General features: G+C 60.2%; 8 protein-coding genes across 8 annotated transcripts; 5 read left to right on the top strand and 3 right to left on the bottom strand.

Moving 5' to 3' along the window:
* Nucleotides 1-198: 198 nt before the first annotated feature.
* YCS4 (Condensin complex subunit) lies at nucleotides 199-4,474 on the top strand (the record flags this gene model as incomplete). Its single annotated transcript, XM_028621550.1, has 5 exons — nucleotides 199-1,388; nucleotides 1,426-2,456; nucleotides 2,496-3,197; nucleotides 3,246-4,159; nucleotides 4,202-4,474. 5 exons carry the CDS (start codon nucleotides 199-201, stop codon nucleotides 4,472-4,474), a joined length of 4,110 nt encoding a protein of 1,369 aa, XP_028478002.1.
* Nucleotides 4,475-5,144: 670 nt separating this feature from the next.
* Nucleotides 5,145-6,101, top strand: COQ4 (Ubiquinone biosynthesis protein; the record flags this gene model as incomplete). Its single annotated transcript, XM_028621549.1, has 1 exon — nucleotides 5,145-6,101. One exon carries the CDS (start codon nucleotides 5,145-5,147, stop codon nucleotides 6,099-6,101), a length of 957 nt encoding a protein of 318 aa, XP_028478001.1.
* A 256-nt stretch (nucleotides 6,102-6,357) lies between these two features.
* EHS24_006074 (uncharacterized protein) lies at nucleotides 6,358-7,664 on the bottom strand (the record flags this gene model as incomplete). The annotated part of the gene is made up of 5 exons (XM_028621548.1): nucleotides 6,358-6,443; nucleotides 6,620-6,728; nucleotides 6,829-6,846; nucleotides 6,903-7,531; nucleotides 7,652-7,664. 5 exons carry the CDS (start codon nucleotides 7,662-7,664, stop codon nucleotides 6,358-6,360), a joined length of 855 nt encoding a protein of 284 aa, XP_028478000.1.
* Nucleotides 7,665-8,754: 1,090 nt separating this feature from the next.
* COX5A (Cytochrome c oxidase subunit 5A) lies at nucleotides 8,755-10,226 on the bottom strand (the record flags this gene model as incomplete). The annotated part of the gene is made up of 4 exons (XM_028621547.1): nucleotides 8,755-8,811; nucleotides 8,882-8,964; nucleotides 9,118-9,252; nucleotides 9,992-10,226. 4 exons carry the CDS (start codon nucleotides 10,224-10,226, stop codon nucleotides 8,755-8,757), a joined length of 510 nt encoding a protein of 169 aa, XP_028477999.1.
* Nucleotides 10,227-11,761: 1,535 nt separating this feature from the next.
* NTA1 (Carbon-nitrogen hydrolase) lies at nucleotides 11,762-13,421 on the top strand (the record flags this gene model as incomplete). Its single annotated transcript, XM_028621546.1, has 6 exons — nucleotides 11,762-11,836; nucleotides 11,878-11,927; nucleotides 12,038-12,660; nucleotides 12,772-12,795; nucleotides 12,847-12,913; nucleotides 12,986-13,421. 6 exons carry the CDS (start codon nucleotides 11,762-11,764, stop codon nucleotides 13,419-13,421), a joined length of 1,275 nt encoding a protein of 424 aa, XP_028477998.1.
* Nucleotides 13,422-13,714: 293 nt separating this feature from the next.
* VMA3 (H(+)-transporting V0 sector ATPase subunit c) lies at nucleotides 13,715-14,683 on the bottom strand (the record flags this gene model as incomplete). The annotated part of the gene is made up of 3 exons (XM_028621545.1): nucleotides 13,715-14,026; nucleotides 14,161-14,269; nucleotides 14,589-14,683. 3 exons carry the CDS (start codon nucleotides 14,681-14,683, stop codon nucleotides 13,715-13,717), a joined length of 516 nt encoding a protein of 171 aa, XP_028477997.1.
* A 428-nt stretch (nucleotides 14,684-15,111) lies between these two features.
* Nucleotides 15,112-16,556, top strand: EHS24_006070 (uncharacterized protein; the record flags this gene model as incomplete). The annotated part of the gene is made up of 4 exons (XM_028621544.1): nucleotides 15,112-15,537; nucleotides 15,576-15,635; nucleotides 15,674-16,164; nucleotides 16,232-16,556. 4 exons carry the CDS (start codon nucleotides 15,112-15,114, stop codon nucleotides 16,554-16,556), a joined length of 1,302 nt encoding a protein of 433 aa, XP_028477996.1.
* A 2,182-nt stretch (nucleotides 16,557-18,738) lies between these two features.
* Nucleotides 18,739-20,097, top strand: EHS24_006069 (uncharacterized protein; the record flags this gene model as incomplete). Its single annotated transcript, XM_028621543.1, has 3 exons — nucleotides 18,739-18,832; nucleotides 19,171-19,343; nucleotides 19,462-20,097. The coding sequence occupies 3 exons, from the start codon at nucleotides 18,739-18,741 to the stop codon at nucleotides 20,095-20,097; spliced, it is 903 nt and encodes a 300-aa protein (XP_028477995.1).
* Between the last annotated feature and the right edge of the window lie 1,927 nt (nucleotides 20,098-22,024).

Here is a 22,024-nt window from a genome sequence, read left to right as displayed (position 1 = left end):
TCCCTCACCGCCCAGAGTGAGTCCCGTCCCTTGCTCGGTTGGTGTAAACACGCGCCTGTCTTTTCGGCATTGTTTTGACGTTCATCGACACCCACAACAACCTCATTCCACCTTTCCGGCACATCCCCAGAGCGCCTACACGCGTCAGGGAGATCTCTTCCACTCAGAGCTCCCATAGGCGCCGCCGCCCGCCACGCCATGTCCGACTACAACCTCCAGGAGGAGCTACTCTCCCTCACAGCCGACCCCTCACTCTACCCCATCAACAATGAGCTCGACATCCCAGACCTGTCCTCTAGTGCTATTGACGTGCATCTCTCGAGCGCGATCGAGGCAGTAGTCAACGACCCCGACTCTATCCTGCACTCTCCCGGCGAGACACTTGATGTGTTCACCTCCGTGCTCAAGCACGCCGACGCGCCGGGCGTCGACGGCAACGTGCTCCAGAAGACGCTGGACGCTATTTGCTCGGGCCTTACCCACCACTCCAACGCCGTCATGGTCCTTGTCGCCCCCGGCCAAGACGACATTGACGCGCCGCTCCAGCACAAACAGCAGCTCGAGCAGTGGGCTTTCCTTCTCCAGTGGTTTGTCGCCGTCGCCGAGCGCGGCGCCGGTCGTGCCCCTGGTGATGAAGCCCCCACCGCCAAGAAGACTAAGAACAAGAAGCGTCCCACCCCCGGTATGCCCACCTCGTTTGCTTGGGCAGACCACCTGCCGCTCGTACTCGGCACCATGCACCGCACCCTCCGCGTCCCGACGTCGCGTATCTGGCGCACCTCGTCAGAGCGTGAGGCATTCGTCTCGTGCTTTACAAAGTCGGTGTACCAGCTCGCCGAGGTTGAGGCATACCTCAAGGTCCAGGAGACTCGGCTCGGCATGTACAAGGTCATCTGCCTGGCTGTCAAGTTCCATGGTCACGCGTTTGGTGCCCAGACCTCGATTGTCCAGAACCTCACCTACTTTGAGCACCTGTCCGAGCCAATGGCCGAGCTCCTCGCCATTCTCGAAAAGGAGTTTGACTACCCTCAACTTGCCGAAGAGGTTCTGCGTGACGTTGCAGGCAAGACATTCTCGCATAGTGACGCCAAGGGACCTCGTTCCTTTTCACGATTCCTCGTCCGACTCGCCGAGCTCTCGCCCCGTGTCGTCGGCAAGCAGATGCCCCTTTTGCTTGCTCACCTCGACAGTGAGGCCCACCCCATGCGCATGGCCATCATTGAGATTATCGGTCTCCTCATCCGTGATCTTGCCATGTCCGAGGAAGGAGAGGACGAGCAAAAGACCAAACAGATCAAGGGCTTTTTCGACCTACTCTTTGAGCGTTACCTGGACCTCAACTCTTACGTTCGCTCCAAGGTCCTCACCACCTTGACCAAGCTCTGCGAGTGAGTGTTTTAGGCGATTCTGCGACTGACACACCAGTCTCCCTGTTAAGTTCCCCAAGCAGCGTTCCAAGATTGCCAATCTCACTATCCGGACGCTCGAAGACAAGACATCGTCCGCCCGTCGCTACTCGATCCAGCTTCTCTGCAAGCTCCTCGAGACCCACCCCTTCGGTGCCCTCCACGGTGGTACACTCAACCTCCCCGAGTGGCAGGAGCGCTACGACAAGGTCTGCGCTGAGCTCGAAAAGGTCGACACTCATGAGATGGAGACTGCTCGTCGCGATGCGGGAATGGACGATGACGAGGACAAGGAGGATGAAGAGGATGACGAGGAGGACAAGGAGGACAAGGAGGACAAGGAGGACAAGGAGGAGGAGGGCGAGGACGACGACGACGATGAAGAGGATGAGGAGGAGGAGGAAGAGGGTGCGGCAGATGGTGATGAGGAAGCCGAAGACGGCGACCGGACTCAGGGCTCAATCAAGAAGACCCAAAAGTCCAAGAAGGCCAAGAAGAGCCGCAAGCCTCGTCCCTCGCAGCTCGACGTGGCCGCCATCGAGGCTGAGCAGTCGTCCATGGACCCCCAAGCGATCATGCGCCTGCGCCTCACCAAGAAGTACTACTCGGACGCTCTGCGTTTTATCAACCAGATCGAGTCTGCCATCCCCACCCTTTGCCAGCTCCTCGTCTCGACCAACAAGACCGAGGTACTCGAGTCGATGCGCTTCTTCCGCACCGCCTACGAATACAACATTGCATCGGCTGAGCAGGGCATCAAGACCATGCTCCACCTCATCTGGACCAAGGACAACAATGCCACCACCGACGAGGGCATGGATGGTCGCTCTATCCGTGGTAACCTCATCGACGTCTACCGGTCCCTCTATTTTGACGTCGTTCCCGACCTTGCCCCTAAGCAGCAGGTCAACCGTATCGCCAAGAACATGATTGAGCGTACCTATGGCGCCACCCTTGCCGAGCTCACCTCACTCGAGGAGATGATGCGCACTATGATGGTCGACGGTGGCGTCCACCCCGACGTTGTCAACAAGCTGTGGCAGGTTTACAGTGAGTGTGTGAACGCTGATCGTGTGCTAACCCACGCAGGCACCGAGCAGGAGATTCCCAAGCCTCAGCGCCAGGGAGCCATCATTATCCTCGGCATGCTTGCCCTGGCCAAGCGTGAGGTCGTCACCGAGCGTGTCGACTCGCTCCTCAAGATTGGTCTCGGCCCCCACGGTATGAACGACTTGGTGCTCGCTCGCTACACCTGTATCGCGCTCCAGCGTCTCGGTGGCAGCGCCAAGAAGGTCAAGGGTTCGCTCCAGGATAAGACCATGCGTCTTCCAATGGATAACCCCGTGTTCCTCAAGCTCGAGAACATTATCAAGATCTCGTCTCGATCTCCCCAGTGGTTTGGTATGGCCGAGCAGGCCATCAACACCATTTACCTTCTTGGACAGCAGCCCGACGCTCTCTGTGGCTCAATCATCAAGGACCTCACGGCCAAGGTGTTTGCTACCAAGGCTCCGGTTGCTGCCTCGCAGACGAGCGAGAACGTCGACGACGAGTCTCAGCAGGATGCCCCACCATCGCCCTCCCCTCAGGTTCGGACGCACTCGCGCACTTCGTCCCAGACCTCGTCGATGCAGGTCGAAGCCACCCCTGCCGAGCCCAAGCCTGACGAGGTCAGCGCGTTCGCCCTTGCCGAGCTCCTGTTTGTCGTTGGTCACGTTGCCCTCAAGCACATCGTCTACCTGGAGCTCGTTGAGCGCGAGTTCAAGCGCCGCAAGGACGAAAAGGCCAAGGGTGAGTTCCGATACTTACTGGTGTCAACCGATCGCTGACTCGAAACAGAAAAGGCTGCCGCCAAGCCGGGAGACAAGGACGGCAATGACCTCGACGCCGTGGCCGGTAACGCCGAGGACGACATTGGCGACCTCATTGCCAACATTCGCGAGCGCGAGCTGCTGTACGGCGACAAAAGCCTGTTGTCTGTCTATGGTCCCCTGATTGTCGCAATTTGTGCCAGCCCCAAGCGCTACAGGTTGCCAACTCTGCGCCAATCGGCCATCCTTGCTCTGACCAAGTTTATGTGTGTCTCGGCTCAGTTCTGCGAGGCGCACCTGCTCCTCCTGTTCAAGATCCTCGAGACCAGTCGCGACCCTGTGGTCAGGAGTAACATTGTCATTGCCCTCGGCGACATTGCAGTCTGCTGGGGCAGCATGATCGACGACAACTCTGAGCGCCTGTACCAGGGCCTCACCGACCCCGACCCGATTGTCAAGAAGAACACGCTAATGGTGCTCACCCACCTTATCTTGAACGGCATGATCAAGGTCAAGGGCCAACTCGGCGAGATGGCCAAGTCCCTCGAGGACCCGGACCAGCGCATCTCCGACCTTGCCAAGCTCTTCTTCACCGAGCTCAGCACAAAGGACAATGCCCTGTACAACAACCTGCAAGACGTTATCTCGCACCTGTCCATTGGCACCCACGCCGTCGACGAGGAGGCGTTCGAGCGGACCATGCGCTTCATCTTTACGTTTATCGAAAAGGAGAAGCAGGCCGAGGCTATTGTCGAAAAGCTCTGTCAGCGTTTCCGTCTCGCCACCGAGGAACGTCAGTGGCGCGACATTTCGTTCTGTCTCTCGCTCCTGCCCTTCAAGTCGGAGCGCTCGATGAAGAAGCTCATCGAGGGTCTGCCGTTCTACCAGGACAAGCTGCACGAGGAGACCGTCTTCCGCCGCTTCAGCGAGATTCTTGCAAAGGTGAGATCCACACAGTACCATCAGACAGCTGACAATATACAGGCCCGTTCCAACAAGAGCGCGGGCAAGCCCGAGACCGAGCTCAAAGAGTTCGAGGCCATTCTCACCGAACACCAGGCCAAGGGACTCGAGGAACAGGCGCTCGAGGCCGACGTTCTCAAGAAGACCAAGGCGGCCAAGCGCCGCGCTGCACGACGAATGGGTGGTGGCGCGGCACCCCAGGTTGCTGCCGAGCGCGTCGAGCGGCCACAACGCAGCGGTCGGGGGACTGGTAGGAGACGCGTGGTCGAGAGCGACGAGGATGACGACGAGTAGCGAGGGGAGCTACTTCCCCTAGTAGCATTGGCCCACGGTCCGGGATAGCCTGTTGTAACAACGATATGGAGGACTCTTAATAGAGCAGATTGGATAACATTTTACATCCCTTTGTCAGACATCTACAGGGGCGTGTTAAGCCCTGCGTTTTGGTTGGTTAAGAGTGTCGACTTTGACTTAGCGGCTTTTGTTCCGTGAGAGGCAAAACCTTGCCCCGGCGGCAACAAAGGTCGTGAGGCCGACATGTACGATACCATACGATTGCAGGCCTGGGCGTGCAGGTGGGGCCTGAGCGCTGCAGAGCCACGCCACTAAAGTCGAAGTGTGTTGGCCAGCATATCCTCGGTCACTACCAACGAACCGCAGCAGGTACCTAACATGCGGCACCAGCGAATGGTGTCACCTGGGGCTGCTGCCCGGTGAACGGCGGTTACTATCCAGAGACAGCGGGTGTGCATGCATGTTGCAGACACCGAGAGCAGCGACAACGGCTGGCATGGTGGATGGTGCCTCAGTGCCACTTGTCTGTCGAAGCCGAGAGGGTGCGCGAGCGTGCCTGTTGTATCTCCGGGGCTCCCCGACTAAGCCGCGACTGCACCGTTCACAATATGTCGGCAACCACACCCTCACTGCATTCCTACACCGCTCCTCACCTTACACGGCACAACCCATGTCGCTGTCTCGTACCCTCTTCGGCTCCAGTCGCGCTGCGACAGCCGCGTCCCGCACGCTCGCCCCCGCAGCGCTCGCGAGCTCTTCATCGTCCTCCTCCCACTGCCGACAGCTTCATTCGACCCCGGCGCCTCCCAAGAACTACCCGGACCATGTGCCACTGAACGCGGCGCAGAATGCGCTTCTGGCCGTCGGCAGCGGCGTCGTCGGCGTGCTCAACTACACGTCGCGCCCCGACCTCATTGCCACGCTGTCAGAGTCGACGGCGTCGTCGTTCCTGCCCCGTCTGCACGAACACATGGCGTCCCACCCCGAGGGCCGCCAGATCCTGCGCGACCGGCCCATTGTCAGCTCCCACACCGTCAACCTCGACCACCTCCGCGGTCTGCGCAGGGGTACGGTGGGCAGGGAGTATGTTGAATGGCTGGACCGTGACGGAATCACGCCTGATTCACGAGAGACTGTGGGTTTGAAGGTCCTGTTCGGAAGTGCTAACCCGGTACAGGTCCGGTACATTGACTCTCCAACGCTGGCGTACACGATGCTGCGATACCGCCAGACCCACGACCTGTACCACACGCTGTTCACGCTCCCACCGACGCTCGTGCACGAGCTGTCTCTCAAGGTCGTCGAGTGGGCCAACATGGAGCTCCCCGCTGCGGCCATGTCGAGCACGTTTGGTCCGCTGCGTCTCAGCCAGAAGCGCCGGGCACAGTGGCGCGAAGACTGGGTCCCCTGGGCACTGCGTACCGGTGCCGGCGGCCGCACGCTTGTGGGGGTGTACTGGGAGAAGCGCTGGGAGCAGGGTATCGGAGAGCTGCGTCGCGAGCTGGGTGTGAGCCGCAACGACGCGCCGGGAGTGGAGGCGCGCTGGAAGGGTTACCGTGTTCTGCGCGAACAGGAGCGCGAGCTGCGCAGGAAGGGCGAATGGATCGACGAGCCAGAGGAGTGGTAGACGGGGTGTCCTCTGGGCAAGAGAGCAGCAACTATGTCTCTCAACATGTACTTGCATTGCGCGGTGACACGCAGCACGGCATGGACACAACCACCACAAATACAGGCGCTGCTGCGCATCGACTCTTGCTGCAGCTATACTCACGCCACTGACCGGCTGACCTCGTCGCTCACGTGTGCCACAGTACAAGTGTCCATTCCATCCTAGTTCTGCGTCTCGCTGCCTACTTATCACCTTCTACTCTCATTCCTCAGCCTTAAACGGCAGTGTGACCGCCATCGACGACCAGGTCTGAGCCAGTCATGAAGCTCGATGCGTCCGAGAGGAGGAACACGACGGGGCCTGAGCACGGGTGTGTCAGCGGTCATATGTGCCGGGGGCAGGAGAGAGTGGGTCAAGCGGACGAGGAGCAGACGAGACGGCTGCCAGCTGCTGTTGACAGCTTTCGCCGTGGCCTTGCCACTCGCCGTCCGGATCGCAGCACCACGACTCAGGCAGCGGCTCATTGATCGACTCACCCCTAAACTCATCGGGAGTGCTAAGACGGCCCATGAGCGAGCCCGCCGTCCAGGTCTCCTCAAAGTCGGGGCGTTGCTTGAGGAGCACGTCGGTGAGGGCGGTGCGGATCTGGACAATGTCAGTGTCTGCTGGGTTTGGAGTCTATCTGCTTAGGAGCAACGAGGCCTGCTGCTACCGTGCGCTCTGCCACACTCTGCGAGCAACTCACATAACCAGGTGAGAGCGACTGCGCGTTGTCAGCCAACAGCAAGCTACATCTGCACGCGTTATCAAGTAGCTCACGTTAACCCTGATGCCCTTCTTGCCCCACTCCATAGCGAGGTTACGCGCCAGCTGGCTCACACCGGCCTTGCTGGCATTGTAAGGTGCGCAGTCGATGCCCAAGTTGGCGACGCGGCCACTCATGCTGGCCACAAACACGATGCTGGCCGCCTGGGACGTGGGCAGTGTGCCGTCTGCGGCTTGCGGGTAGGCCGCGAAGAAGGACCGCGCAAACGCCGCTGCGAGGAGGTACGAGCCCGTGAGGTTTACGTCGATGATCTTGCGCCATTGTCCCGGCGTGAGCTCTGTCGCGGCGCACAGGAGCTGGATGCCCGCCGCGTGGAACAGGCCGCGGACCGGGTGGCTCTGGCGCGCGTTCTTGAATGCGTCTGCGACGGCGAGGTCGACCGCGTCGCCGTCCGTCACGTCCAGCGCGACGTAGGTGAGCGTCGTGCCGGCCTCGGTGGCTGCGGCCTGTGCAGATGCCCACTCGTCCTCGACAGGCGGGAGGAGGTCGAATGCCACAACGTCCGAGCCGCATTCGAGCAGGGCGTGCGCGACGGTCAGGCCGAGACCGCGCGCACCGCCAGTCACCAGCGTTGTGCGGTTTCCGAGGCTGAAGAGCGCGGGGGTCGTGGAGGGGGGAAGTGCTGAACAAGTGTCAGCACGATGTCTATGGGATCCGAGTGGACGACCTCCACCAGCGCCAGTGTCGTCATCCGTGCCACGGAAGAGGTAACAACACCTCTGGCAGGGGAACGTCAGCTCACCAGAGACGGCCATGCTTGATGTTCAGCCCAGTGTCAGTCGAGAGATCAAAGAGAACAACGTGAGAGCGATGTGGGTGTGTCGGGATGATGGGCCGAGCTGGTGACATCGGCTTCTTGTACGTCTCCAACAAGCAACATCCATTTCCGCGCCGGACTTTATGTGCCCACCCGCATGCGCTGCCGTAGCTACAGCCGGTGGAACCACACCGCCATCACCTCAAGAGATGCGTTGCTTCTGGCGATGTGGACGCAATCGTCCGCGGGCAAACTTCCTATGCTCCGCCTGGGCATGTCAGTGGTGGAGCTGTCCCTCCAGGTCATGGGTTGGAGAGCAGAGTCAAGGAGGTAGGTCAAGGTGGCAGTGGCTATTATTACGCTGCAGATCCCGGATCGCCGTCATTCCAAGTCACCGATATCTGGCTACAGGCGCTCGCCAACGCCATAATGACAGGAGCGGAATAGACCGTCGCCCATACCTCTGACAGCTGTATAGGATATAAGAGACAGTGCTGCAGGACCAGCCGCCCCGCTCGTTCTGTCCACGAACAAAAGCAAACCACCGCTTCCTGTCGCGAGGAACCACCTGACAGCCTGAACGCCTCGGTCGCCTGTCCAGCCATGCAGCCATGCAGCCACAACGTCACCGCACGATCACCGACCGCACACCGCACACCCATATGCTCAGGCCGCGCAAATCAGCCACAAAAGGCGAGCGGTCCTGATGCCGCGGCACCCGCACAGGGAGAGTGACAATGGGTGCAACGCGCACTGGATGTGTCGGTGTTCCTCGCGAGGGCCACGCTGAACGCATGGGGTGGGATTGGACGCCTGGCAGCGATCCGCAATGTCTCTGGTGACGGCCAGCTCCCAACTGGCCAACTGGGTCACCTGTTACGCAGTCTACTGCTGCGCTGCAGCGAGGAGCGAACGGCGCGGTCTCCTCGTCTCCTACTTCAGGCTCTCACCAATCGCCCCCGTTTCCCCTCCCCTTTCGTCTTCAGTGCTCGCGTTCGCTATGCAAATACGATTCATCCTTTCCGGATCCCTTTTGGCTACGGACGGAATTGACGGACGTGTCCAAAATAAGGCTAGGTTGTGGTTGTTTAGTTGTCGACCATGACCATACCCTTGCCCTTGTAACCCTCCGAGGCGATACCCGACTGAAGAGGAGACGTCAGCAAACGTTGCAAGTGCAAGATTTTGCCCGTTAGAACAAGGCAGGTAACGCACGATAGGGTTGGAGCGCTGCTTCTTGAGGTACTCGGTCGACTCCTCCTGGTATTCGCGGCTCCAGGTAGCAGGGGGAGCAGGGGCTGAAACGGTCAGCGTGTGTTCGTCTGCGTATCTCTCTTCTGTCTGGTCTTGTTTCTCGTCTGGCGTTGGTGTCAAGCAGAGAAGCTGGGTTCAAACCAACACTCTTCTGAAATGACACTGCCACTTCTTGAGACCTCCGTGTTTGTACTCACCACGTGCGCGGGCGAGGCCGAAGAGGCCAAGGGCGAGGGCGACGGCGCCGAGGGTACCGGCGAAGACCTTGATACCGGTGCCGGGGGGGTTGACGGGGGTGCGGGGGCCGTGGGGGCCGAACGAGACGTAGTAGGCTGTGAGATGTGTGGGTGGGGTGGTCACGGGAGAATAGGTGCGATTATGCAGGTGCAGGGTGGATTGGAAGAAGACGAGGAGGAGAGTGTCAGCGTTGAGCGTACGCGTTGGCAAGAGGCATGGACGAGGAGAGAACAGCAGGACACAGAAGAAGACACGCAAGGACAAGGTGGGCGCAGAAGGGTCACAGTGGGCGTTGGATGGGATGAATGGCGGCGTGGATTCACACACCACCACCCATCCTCCCTCGCGGCGTGCATGTTTCCACCAGGCCGCACGGCGTGCATCGAGCACACCGCAGCACCGTCGCATCGAGGGTAGCACATGGCATGTGCCGGTGACGATGGCAGCGATGCAACGGCCACGACAGTGGTGACGCCGAGTGACCCCGGTCCGATAGGTCCCGACGAGGCGGAGGCGCGGAGGGCGGGGGGGGGACAAAAGAAATGTCGCCGGTTGGTCGGGTGCGCGCCTGGTCTTTCACTCGGGTATGCACACCGCGCACGGTGCAATACGACAGCTGTGCATGCGATGCGATGCGTGCGTGCAAGAGCAAAGACGCAGGCATGCGCTGGGAGTGGGATGCGCCTCCCAAATCAAGTGGAACATGTCGTGCGTTTGGGTGGGAGGTTGCATGAACAGTGACGTCCTGAGTGTCCAATCCGCAACAATCCTTGTCTTGCGCTGTCCTCTGCTGCCACTTTCTCGCTGTCTCCCGTCCACCGCTGTGCTACTCACCAGCCTTCTTCTCGTCAGTCGAGAGCTGCTTCCAGTCCTGCTTCTGGACCTGCTCGAGCTGCTGGTAGACCTCGAGCTGCTCGGATGCGGGGAGGGTAGCCCACGAAGCCTCGATGTTGGCAAGAGCGGGGCCGTCGTTGGAGCGCGACGAGACGACGTGGACGGCCGAGGTCGAGGCGGCGCGGGCGGAGAGGGGGGCGGCGGCGCGCACGGCGGCGACACGGAGGAGCGACATTGTTTTTGGGGGGAGGGGGGGAGGGGAAGGAGAGAGTGGGGGGGTTGAGTGGTGAGTGAGGAGAGTATTGAGATGGTGGATTGACTGGTGTGGTGTGGCCCTGGGAGTGTGTGGGCGGCCTGGGTGCGCTGGGTGCTGGCTGGCAGGCTGGCTGGCTGGCTGGGTGTGGACTGGCTGGGCGGGTGCAGACGCTGGCTGGGCGGGTCGCTCGCTGGCTGGTACACCCACCCAACCCAGCGCACCACACCACCCAGGCCGGGCGCGCGGCAGTTTGCAAAATCCCGAACACCCTCTTGCTCGTGGCGCCGACTTGCTCCGGCCAGCCAGGCCAGCCAACCACAGTGCAACCGAATGACCCCCCTCTGCATTTGGCAGCCACAGTGTGCAGTCGTTAGCAGGTCGCATCCGCGTTTGCATCCACAACAGTGTGCCCAGGCCCATCATCATCTTGCCACCCATATGCTATAATGCCTCGTCTCTCGTTATGCATGATCGCCCAAGAAATATTAATGGCTCACTCCTGCTATCTCTTGCTTTAACCCGCGCGTGTGGCTGTCGTTTGGCCTAGCACCAAATTTGATTTTTGGGCCACGTCGGCTAAATTGGTTATCCACCCGCGCCGCCGTGGCGGCCGCCGCGCAGCTCGGTTGTCTCCATCCCGAGTCCACAGACCTCACCGCCCAGGGTTTGACAGGACGCAGAGCCTACGGCCTACGGGTTCCTCTGTAATATCGGTGGGTTCTGTGGATCTGTGGACCTGTGATCTGTGATGTCGCTCATCCCATTTCTTCGGAATGCTTGCTAATGGGAGGTCGAGCTCGGACCACTCATGGGTGTTCAGTTGGCAGCGTGCCTGGGGCTCTGGCTGTCCGAATCGGCCTCCTCACAGATCCTGCCACCGACACACAAATGTCAGTTGCCAGCAGCGACAGCGACGATAGACAAACTTTGACTGATGGGTTCGTAGCAGCGGGTGGGCAGCAACTAGCCACTATAGCCCTTTGTAGCTGAACATTGCAGGTCGCCATAGGATGTACCCCAGCGGTCGCGTGTGGCGCCTTCCTCCCCCATCCCTCGCCGCCTTCCCTCCGTGACGGCGTGTCTTCCCTCTCAGCCTCCTGCGCTGCTGCATCGCTTACCTTGTCTCTGTGCTCATCCTGGAAACACTCGTCCCACTCGCACAAGGGTGGTCTGTCTCCACCACGTCCGACCCACTCCGAGCCGGCGCTCGAGCCACCTCTTGTTGCTCCGTCCGTCAACGGACGACGTCGTTGACGGTGAACCTCAATCCAGCCAGGTCCAGTCACAACAGTCTCACGGTAGCCACCTCGCCCGGTCATGTCCAGCGCGGGGCCTCATCGTCGTCGACGCGTTTCCTGTGCCAACAACCTCCACAGTTCCCGACCAGTTGACCAACCGCATACCCCGGGCTCCAGAAGCACAAAACACGCCTTGTTCGCACACCCAAAGTGTCGCCTGGCCGCTTTCTCCAACTCTGGCGCGAGCACACACGCTCCATCGTCAAGTATATCAACATGACCGCCCTTCCACCTGTTCCCGTCTACCGGGCACAGCCTATACGCATTGCCTGTGTCCAGTTTGACCCTAAAGTGAGTCTGCTAGCGGGGCATGTTTATACTAATGATACCAGCTTGGCAAAGGTGTCGAGAACGCGGCAAAGGTCGAGTCGATGACAGCTCGGTAAGCGACACCAAGCCTGCTAACCCAGCTGGCAACCGTGGAACCACGACCTCAGCGGGCGTTGGTTTTGGCACAGTTGTTGGGCGCGTTTGGCTGACCCCATTTCCCAGCCTTCAACCAGGCATGCTCGACCTGCTCGTCCTCCCGGAAATGGCTCTGTCGGGGTACATGTTCACCACCCCGTCGGCCATCCAGCCGCACCTCGAACACCCTACCACGGGCTTGACGGCGACGCTGGCGAAGAAGCTGGCCGCGAGGCTGCGGTGTCATGTCGTGGCAGGCTATCCCGAGGCGTTTAGCGACGACGAGCCCGTGGTCCCACCGCGCGCGTCCGCGTCCACGAGCACTGCCGACGACACGCCCATCGTCACTGCCCCGCCCGCCGACCCGCCCGTCTTCGCCGAGATCAACGGGACGGGAACTGGGACTGGGACCGACCCTTCCCTCCCTCCAGCACCACCGGCGAACGGCTCGCATGCGAACGGCACCCACCTTCTCCCTCCTCCACCGTCCTTCCCTCCCAAGCGGCCCAACGGCCCCAGCCACCCGCTCACCGCCGCGCAGGTGGGCTACAACTCGGCCCTCATCGCGTCGCCCGCAGGCGAGGTGGTGGGCAACTATCGCAAGACGTTCCTCTTCGAGACGGACAAGAACTGGGCGCGCGAGGGCAGCGGGTTCATGCACTGGGACCTGCCGGCGCCGCTGGGCCGCGTCGCTATTGGAATCTGCATGGGTGGGTTTTTTTGGCTGGTGTGGAAGGGGCGACGGACAGCGGTACATTGGCCACCATGTACTGGCTGTCATGTTGGATGTGCTGCGATCGCTGACTGACATCCATCTGCAGATCTGAACCCCGAGGACTTTATCTGTACGTGCCCCGCATCTCCCCTGGGTATCCTTTTCGGCTGACCACTATAAGCTCCGTGGAACGCGTACGAGCTCGCGACATACTGCGCCACCAACGCAGTGGACATGCTCGTCGTCCCGTGAGTGGGAGTGGGACACCGCTGTTCCTCGCATAACAGAGTTACACAGCTGACACGTTCTCTCGCGGACAGGATGAACTGGCTCGACCCGCGAGAACAGGACTCTGACTCGGACTCGGACTCGGACTCAGACACCGACACCCATTCGGACACCGGCTCTGACGGGGAGCGCGTGCCGCCGCGCGACCCCAACGCGCCGAGCATCAACAACCTCAACTACTGGGCCGCGCGCCTGGCCCCCCTGCACGACCCGGCACCGACGTACGCCGCCGCCGCGCCCCCAGGCTACGACGGTGCAGGTGCAGGTGCAGGTGCAGGTGCGCCTTCTGCTTCTGCACCCCCGAAAGAAGTCGTGTTTGTCAGCTGTAACCGTGCGGGAACGGAGGGAGGGACGCTGTTTGCGGGTTCGAGCTGTGTCATGACCATGCGCAGCGAGCCCAAGGCTGTCGAACTTGTGGAGGTGTGTACGCGGTCCGAGGAGAGGGTCATGCTCGCGATTGTCACTTAGAATGAGGAGCAGGGTGTAGAGAGATGTCAAGAGTTAGAAGGCAATGTAATTAGTTTGTTTGGGTAGCTAGCTGTCCTGTTGCGATCAACGTTCACAGGTGCATCGCGCGTTCTAACTTTGGGGGTGGGCCGCACACGCCGCGTCTAATCGCCGTGGGGAAGAGAAGGGGGGTAGGGTAAGGGAAAGGGGTAGGTAGGTGTGTAGTAGTGGGGGTGTTCAAGGCAAGACCAACAAGAGATAAAGCCTTGGGTGGGGTCTCCCCAACGTCCTGTGGTTCCTAGACTCTCGCTCGCTTAAGCAAGGAGCGCCGAGGGAAGGGGGCAGGTGTACGAGACACTGGCGTTGGTGTTGAGGATAAGGGCGACAATGAGACCGTAAAGACCCAGAACCTCGGCGAAAATGAGGATAAGAACCATGCCGACGAAGAGACGGGGCTGCTGGGCGGTACCGCGGACACCGGCGTCACCGACGATGCCGATAGCGAAACCGGCGGCAAGACCGGCAAGACCGACCGAGAGGCCGGCACCGAGCTGGACAAAGCCAGTGTACAGGGGGAGGGGAGAGGCGAGGTTGTTGGAGATCAGGACCGAGACGACGAGACCGTACTGCGGCGGTGGTTAGTGTCTGGGTGGGTGTCTGCTGGTGCTCGGAACGTGGTTGGCCCGATAACCCGCCAGCCCCTTGAAAGGGGCAGCAAGCAAGCCACCGGGCTGAACAGCCAGCTCGAGTAATTACGCACAATGGCAATGATACCAGCCATAACGACGGGAATCGAGCACTTGATGATCAGGTCGGGGCGGAGGACGGCCATGGCCGAGATTCCAACACCAGACTTGGCAGTGCCGTAGCTGTTCGATGCCAGACCGGTGGTTGTGTGGGTGGTGGGTTGGGACAGATTCAGAAATGACGTCGCCGGGTTGTCACGAGCGCAAAGAGCAGTTGGGAGACCAGTTGATAGACACCATAAAGCAAGATTGGGAGGGAGAAAGCAGGCAGTGTCAGCAACATGAATGGACGCGGGCATCGGTATGCGACGGCCAGCAAGCGATGGCCACCGGGAGATGTACGATAGGGGCCTGCCCCCCGGTTTCCACCCTGTGCCAAGCGCGCGTTACAGCAACGTGTGCAGTTGGCCGCCGATAATATGCCCAGACGAGCAAGACTCACGCAGCACCAATGCAGGTGAAGACAATGGCGGCGGTGCAGCCCATCACACCGAAGAACGGCGAGTAGACGGGGCAGAGATCAGCGACGGTCGACATTGTGAACGACTGGGGGGAGAGGGGGGGAACGTCAGCGTCAAGGTCCAAGGATCGGCGTTGCGATGTGCCGGGGTTTGCAGCGCGCGCGCAGCGTGTGGTCGAGTCGGAGGGTGTTTGCTGATGTGCGCGCGCCGTCAGGTTGGTGCTCACGTGTGTTGAGTTGGGTGGTGGCCGTTGCAACACGTATAAGAGATGGTATGTGTGAGCGTCGAGGACGGGGTTGGTGGTGACGACGGGCGGCTCGCGGCGCTGGGGCTGCCTCGCTGGGCCATGACAGCACACGCAGGGCCGAGGGCTGGCCACCGGGTGGGCGGGGTTTACGGCGTTATAATGAGTGGCATATTAGCCGTGAGTGTTCCCCTTAGTGGAGGTCGTCCACTTGCACTCACCTTTGTTGCCACTCACTCTAGATCACTCTCCTTGGCGTCATGGCAGACCGCAAACGGCAGCGCAGTCTGTCGAGCGACAGCAGCTCAGACTCGTCATATGCCGGGTCAGACGCCATGGACTTGCCCTCGCCACCGGGATCACCACGTCGACAGCCAGCCCCCAAATACCATCGTGCACCTGAAGCCGAACGCACACACCTGTGTGTCCTTCCTCCGACGTGCTCTCAGCCGGACACTGCACAGGCATTCGCGACTCTCGATGAGCTCGAAGCTCACCAAGCGGCGTTCCACCGTTGGATATGTCATGTCCCCATTCGTGACAAGCCGGGGCGTGTCGGTGAGGGGGAGCCCGTGGTGATGCCAGAGCAGTTTGCCGGGCGCGCAGCTCACAGCGCTCCTGGACCCAGTGGGCAGCGCTGGAGAGAGTGCGGTAAAGCGTTTCCAGATGAGCGTCTGCTGGACCTGGTGAGCTTCCTTTTCATGGAGAACCGAGCTGACATCAGCATCACACCGAGACTCATGACCCCATTGCGCGCGAGCGACAGGAGCGCGGCGAGAAGATTGTGAGTGCTGGTTGAGCAGACTGAGGCTGATACCACAGTTTGCGTGCTTCCTGCCTCCCGACCAATGCTCAAAGATCTTTCTTACTCCCAAGAAGCGTCGACAGCACCTGATTGAAAAGCACCGTGCGTCACGTTGCCTCGAGTTCAACGCTGACGGTAGACTTTCCCGTGGCATACTTCTTCTCCATTACCAACCATGGCGTAGGTGTTTACACTCTTATCTTGGGCTCACCTCTCAGCTCAACCAGATTGCGCGCACCGAGGGACCTGCCGCAAGCCTCATCCGTCCCCGAGTCGACCGCCCGCCGGCCCCCGCTGCACTTGACGCGAAGCCGTCGTCCTCGACATCAGTCCACCGCACATCGCACGCCCAGGGCCATGGGAACGACGGTGACCACGGCCATGTACCACACCTTGCGCCCATCGCGGGCCACAACCCAGGCCATCAGGCGCCAATCCGTGCTGAGCACGACGACATGGACATGGACGCCCTTGCGGCTAAAATGGCGACGCTCGAGAGCAGCCTTACGTTCGTCCCGCGCAATGTCCGTCGGCGCGCGAGGGATGTGTCTCGTAAGGCAATGGAGCTGGTGTAGAGGAGGCCGCCGAGGCCGCCTCGTCACTCGACTAGCAACGTCGGCTCCGCAATCTGCGACGCTACAGCAGCCACACCGTGTCGCGCCGGACAGCACCATCACCAACACAACCATGTCCATCTACGCCCCGCGCCATTGTACCCCAGGTCTCATCTTCACAAGCGACACTGCCTCGTCCGTCTGCGGGATTCACGTCTCCAAAGGGGCGCCAACAGAGGCACCTGTCGGCTTTCACGATATCCAAGATTTTGCCCAGTCCCTCATCCTTGTCTCTCTTTGTCCATCTGCGCCCCGTCAGGTCCCGCACAATCCGAGAGCTACCTAGCACCCATGTAGCTTACAACACATTGCATTTCCTCCACCCATTTTACTGTCGTTCTATCTTTGCTAGCTTTGTCGGGCAAGTCTGGGCTGGCCGCAACATTGCGGTATGACGCCTTTACGTCCCGACGCCAGATCGGGAACTCGGAGCCAACCCCCCCTTTGCCATTGGAAACCCGCGGCCACTGCCGGTCAGCGCCGCGACCGGTTCTCTCTTTGACTGCGACAGCCTGTGAACTGTCCGTCAAGCCGTTGCGTTGCATCCCAGAGGGGCACCTGGATTGGAAAGCAATTTCCACATGTCTCCCTCCCCGTTCGGGCATGGGGGTCTGTGGCAGTGCAAAGCCTGCTGCGCACAAAGCTACACACGCGCACACAAGTCTTGGGCGCCCGCTCCAACTCCCATTCCATGCGGTGCGCGCCCGGCGAGAAGAGAGAGGAGCGTGGTGCGCGCTAGCGTTTGTCTTCCGCTCTCTCCACTTTCTGTCGGCCCCATAGGCCTCTTCCAGGCCGCCAGCTCTCTCCGCGCGGTGCTCCATCAGGTGTCCGGCCACACCCTGTCGGGGCAAGCAGAAGGTTGTTTGTGGTCTTCAACCCCCCCCCCCACCGGAGTATTTCTGGGATCTTGGGTACGGCAAACGGGTGTCTGAGGCTTTTGTGATACAGCGAGCGTCGGGCAGAGAGGCACAGACGTCCGAGGGAGATTTGCAGAGAGCGGGAGCGCGCAGAGAGACTCCCAGCAGTAAACATGTTTCAGCCTTTACCTTTCACGCCGCCAATTCCGTCAAGCCGTGCCGAGCCGCGACGTCGCGCGTTGGTTGTTTCCGCGGGGGGCAAGTGCTCCATGCTCCTGCTCTCTCTGTCCCTCTCTCACCCCTTGCTTGACGCCTGGCACATCGGCAAGTTTATTAAAGTAACCCACGCGCGCCAGCGCCAGCTGCTCGCGACGTCGTGTCGAGCGCCGGAGCGCCCACGAGCTGGAGAAGGGGCGAGATACTCCCCCGCAGCAGCACAGACTGGAAATCACAGGTCACAAATCGCCGGCGGATCCGCAGGTGTCTGGGTATGGCAGAGGTGTCCCAACGGGGCAGGTACTGCAAGGAGTCAAAACCAAACCCGGGTGGGGGCAGCATGACGTGATGGTCCGCTGTGGATCTACTGTCCTGTTTTAGTACTTTGGGTAGCGCTAGTTCCGTCGGCCAGGTGAATGTTTCGGTGCGATGCCTTTGTTTGGGTCTCACGTCTCGACGGCCCTGCCCATATGGATCACATCTGTGTTGAGTAGAATAAAACCAACCCCACGAGGGACTCTAATCTATGCTGGCTACGGTGTGGACTGAGCTGGACTGATCGACTGAGCTGCACGGGAGACCTGCCACTGCCAGAAAACACCGACGTCGGGTTGGGTGGGCGGCCTGGGCGGATGTTTGGGAGAGTGTCGACGTATGTACTCCTTGCTTTCCCTGGCCAGACGTTCAGGGTTGTACGTGTTGTCTGCTCGCTCTGACGCTGTACGCGCCGCCGTCGTCGTCGCCGCCGTCGCCGCTGCGGTCGATCGTCGAGGGCCACTCCTGGGTTGAAACACGCCGGGACGAGCAGTAGTGTCGTTTATTAGGCTTGCGAGACCCTCTCCTCAACTCTTTTTTGTTTTTGTTTTTTTGCTGCTTTCTGCGTTTCTGTCGTGATCGTGCACGACAAGCTCGCAAGCGCAAGCACACGGTAGGGAGTGTTACCTGGGGTCCGGTGCCCAACGGCTGTGTGCATGATGTTGCTGGGCCCGCCTACCGATATGTTACCGTTGTTGGTCCCTGGCGCGCACGATGACGACCAAAATGTCGTCCCTTTTACATTTGTGCGTGCCCACCACACCACCCACGCCCAGCGTACGGCGAGGGAAAGGGGGACGGACAGAGGCAGACACAGAGAGACACAGAGACACAGAGACAGTGAAGGAGGTACCAGAGCCCCCCCGCCCCTTGTGTCCCCTCCCCTCCCCCCCCCCCCCCCACCCCACCCGCGCAGGCGTGACCATTCCGTGTTTCGCACAACAACCCACACATAAAGGTCCCCCCATCCCGTCACCCCCACGGCCCCCTTCTCGCGTGCTCTCCGTTCCCACTTAAGTTCTCAGTCTCGACTTTCGACGCGACTCTTTCTCTCAACCTCCCACTTCATCTTATTTCGACATGCTCGCTCTCGCTCTCCTTACCCCCTTCCTCGCCGTCGCTAGGGCCACGCTCTCGGCCTCGGACGTCGCGACCATTCAGCAGAACCTTGCCAGTGAGTAACAGGCAGTGGTGTTGTGGCTGCACATACGGGTGGATGGGATGTATGGGAGATGCGGGGGATGGGTGCGTCGCGTCTCGCTAGCTCGCTACCTCGACTAGCACGCACAATAACGCACTCGCGGCAGTCTCACACGTGCCCACGGGTGCCATTCACCCGCTTGGCGCTACCTCTTGGCGTCAGGAGACCACCTCCACCTACGTGACCCAAACAACGCACCCCCCCTTCCCCACGTCGGCCACACCGCTTGTTCCGCGTCCCGCGACTGTCGGGCGGCCCACCAGACCGTTTCTTCCCCAGTGACCCCCGGTGTAAACTGACACGCATCGCAGACGCCGATCTTGGTGGTCTCGTCGGCAACTTTACCCCTGCGGGTCTCATTGACGCTACCTTCAACGGTACTGCCATCACCATCGGCCAGAACCTCACCCAGGCCCAGGCTGGCAACTTCCCCACTCTCACCGTTAACCCCGTTGAGAACCAGACCGTCCTCAGCGACAATGACGTGAGTACATGTGAACGAGCAGCTGCGAGATGGTCCCCCGAGCCCCCCACAGTGGCGTCGCTGCCAAAAGCATCCGCAGTCGTGGTGAGGGACCTAGCACTGACCATCCTCTGTTCAGACCTACACTGCCCTGATGGTCGACGCTGGTATTGTCGGCACCGACCTCTCGGGTTCCACCGAGACCCTCCACTGGCTCATCAACGGCATCCACCTCAACGGCACCTCGAACGCCGCTGGCCCCTTCCCCCTCAACTACTCGGACGGTAGCACCATTGTCGAGTACGCCGGCCCCGCTCCCGCCGAGGGCTCGGGTGCCCACAGGTACGCGATCATCCTGTTCGCCCAGCCCGCCGACTTTGCCGCTCCCGCTGGCTTCAACGCTGGCAACACCTCCGTTGCCAACAACTTCTCGCTCACTTCGTACATCTCGGACTCGAAGCTCGGCAACGCCGTCGCTGCCAACTACTTCACTGTCGAGAACGGCGTTGCTACCGTCACCGTCTCGACCACCCAGGCCGCCAACGCTACCATCGCACCCGGTGCTGGCACCAACGCCACCGCCACCACCACCGGTGAGGGTGGCGCGGCCACCTCGGACGTCTCGGGTGGTGCCGGCAACGGCACGGGTGCCGGCAACGGCACGGGTGCCGGCGGTGCCGAAGCTAGCTCGACTGGCAAGTCGGGTGCTTCCACTCTCCTTCCCGGCACTGCCATCGCCGCCCTCGTTGCCGGTGCCGTCGCCGCTCTTCTCTAAGTGAGCAGCGCTAGCCTTGGAGAAGACGACCCTGGGTCGTTGTTTTTCGAGCGCGGAACGATACCTGGCGTATAATGTGCTTGTAGCTCGCAGTGGCGTATTAATTCTGCCCCGTCTGTAGCTGCAATGGATTCGTTGGAGAAGACTACCGACTTTTTTGTTGCGCTTCTATGCTCGTGTCGCTCCTTGACGCGTCGAGGCGGGCCGCGGCGGGATGTGACTTTAGTTTGCACGTTGTACCTCAATCAGTGATGTAGAGTGAGAAAGTATTCTCGGCATGAGGTGCATCGAAAATCGAGGACGATGGGAAGTGTTTCCGGACAGCGACATCCAGGTTGAGGTACAAAGCTGCCCAGATAAGCAAGTTGGGACATTGCGCAATATAGGTACCCCGGTGGTTATCAACACACGGTCGAAGGCAGCATGGACACTTCGCCAGACGGCGAGCGCCACCCGAACTGTAGCGGGTGCGTGTCTTTGCCTTCCAGTGCGTGAGAACAATCTGTGAGACCTGTCCTACTCCAACTCGCCAAGACTCAACTGCCCACCCACACGCTCCTCGGCGGTGCAATGCGCAGCACCTTGCCCACATACCTCTACTGGTGTGGGTCGATATTAATCCGACGATCCCATGTTTCGCTCCTGTGTGCCTCTCTGGTGGTATCTGCAGCCGTATCTGTGTAGTGCCTTCAGAAAGTCCGCAGTAGTTGTGTGACGTCGTCGGTCGACTCAATCTGGCGAGTGATACAGTGTGCAGGTGAGAGGTCATCGTCTGTGTTACTCACCCGCCACCTTCTGCCACCTTTAACTTCGCAGGGTATGACAGTATTCGTCGTCCGTCATAGCCCTTCAGTCTTGGCAGGCTTGAAGATGAGGCGGTCTGAGAGGGCGTATACTTGTGTGTGCGTGCTGCCGCTGTTTAAACGAACGGGGCACACCCCCACGCTTGTGTCTCGCGAGAGGAATGTGGACTCTTGAGATCTGAGAACTATCGAACTATGAAGCATTGGGTGTGTGTTGTGGATCTGTGGATCTGTCCGCCGCACGATGCATGCCGAGCAGACGAATAACCAAATGTACGTCAACTTCTTTCGTGCTGGCGGTTGTCTATGGGATCTCTATGCGTTTGTCTGACTGCTAGCACAGTATCCGTTGGTGCATTCGGTGGATTGCGTCTGTAATGTGTTTTCCGTCGCCTCGCGAAACACAATGTAATCGCCAAAGTACCTGTATGGTCCTGTTTCAGTGTGTTTTCGTGAGCTCCGATAACACAGTATCGCCCAACACATCGGCGCCTTCGGTGGTCACATAACGTTCTCTATGCGTTTCTCTGCAGGCTAACACAGTATCGGCCGGTGCATTCGGTGGATTTTGGTGTTAGTGTGTTTTTCGTGCCCGTTGGTAACACAGTAAACCCCAGACCTATGTGAAGCATTGGGTGTGTAGTGTGTTTCCGTTGGTCTTTGGTGACACAGTATCGCCCAACGCATTGGCGCATTCGGCGTCGCATGGGGGGTCTCTATGTGTTTTTCTTCTGGCTATGGCGCTATGGACGCATGCGGTGTGTGGAACATGTTATGCTTTCCATATCTGGATGCACACTGTGCAGTCTTCAGAGAACGACTGGCAATGGGCGGTGTGTTGCATGTGATGGTCACTCGCACCCATGGCCACAGGATCGCCGCAGCCTTCGTCGTCGATGACATGCACCGGGCCACCTGGTGATCTGGCGAACTGGGGGGCTCTTAAGGCTCAAGCGCTCAAGCCTCTTGGCCTCTATTGTTCCGCGTCGTTCGTGGCACGTTTACAAGACCAAACAAAATGACGTGTGTTAAGATGCAACTCGAAAGGGTTGCCTAGCGGGACCAATTTCCGCCTGGGGAGGCAAGGAGGAGGTCGTCCAGATTGGCAACTCCACCTGCCCTCC

The sequence above is a fragment of the Apiotrichum porosum genome, assembly GCF_003942205.1.
Source record: "Apiotrichum porosum strain DSM 27194 chromosome Unknown scaffold_3, whole genome shotgun sequence".
NCBI lineage: Eukaryota > Fungi > Basidiomycota > Tremellomycetes > Trichosporonales > Trichosporonaceae > Apiotrichum > Apiotrichum porosum.
The sequence above is the reverse complement of the archived record's forward strand: the minus strand, read 5'-3'. Positions and strand labels throughout refer to the sequence as shown.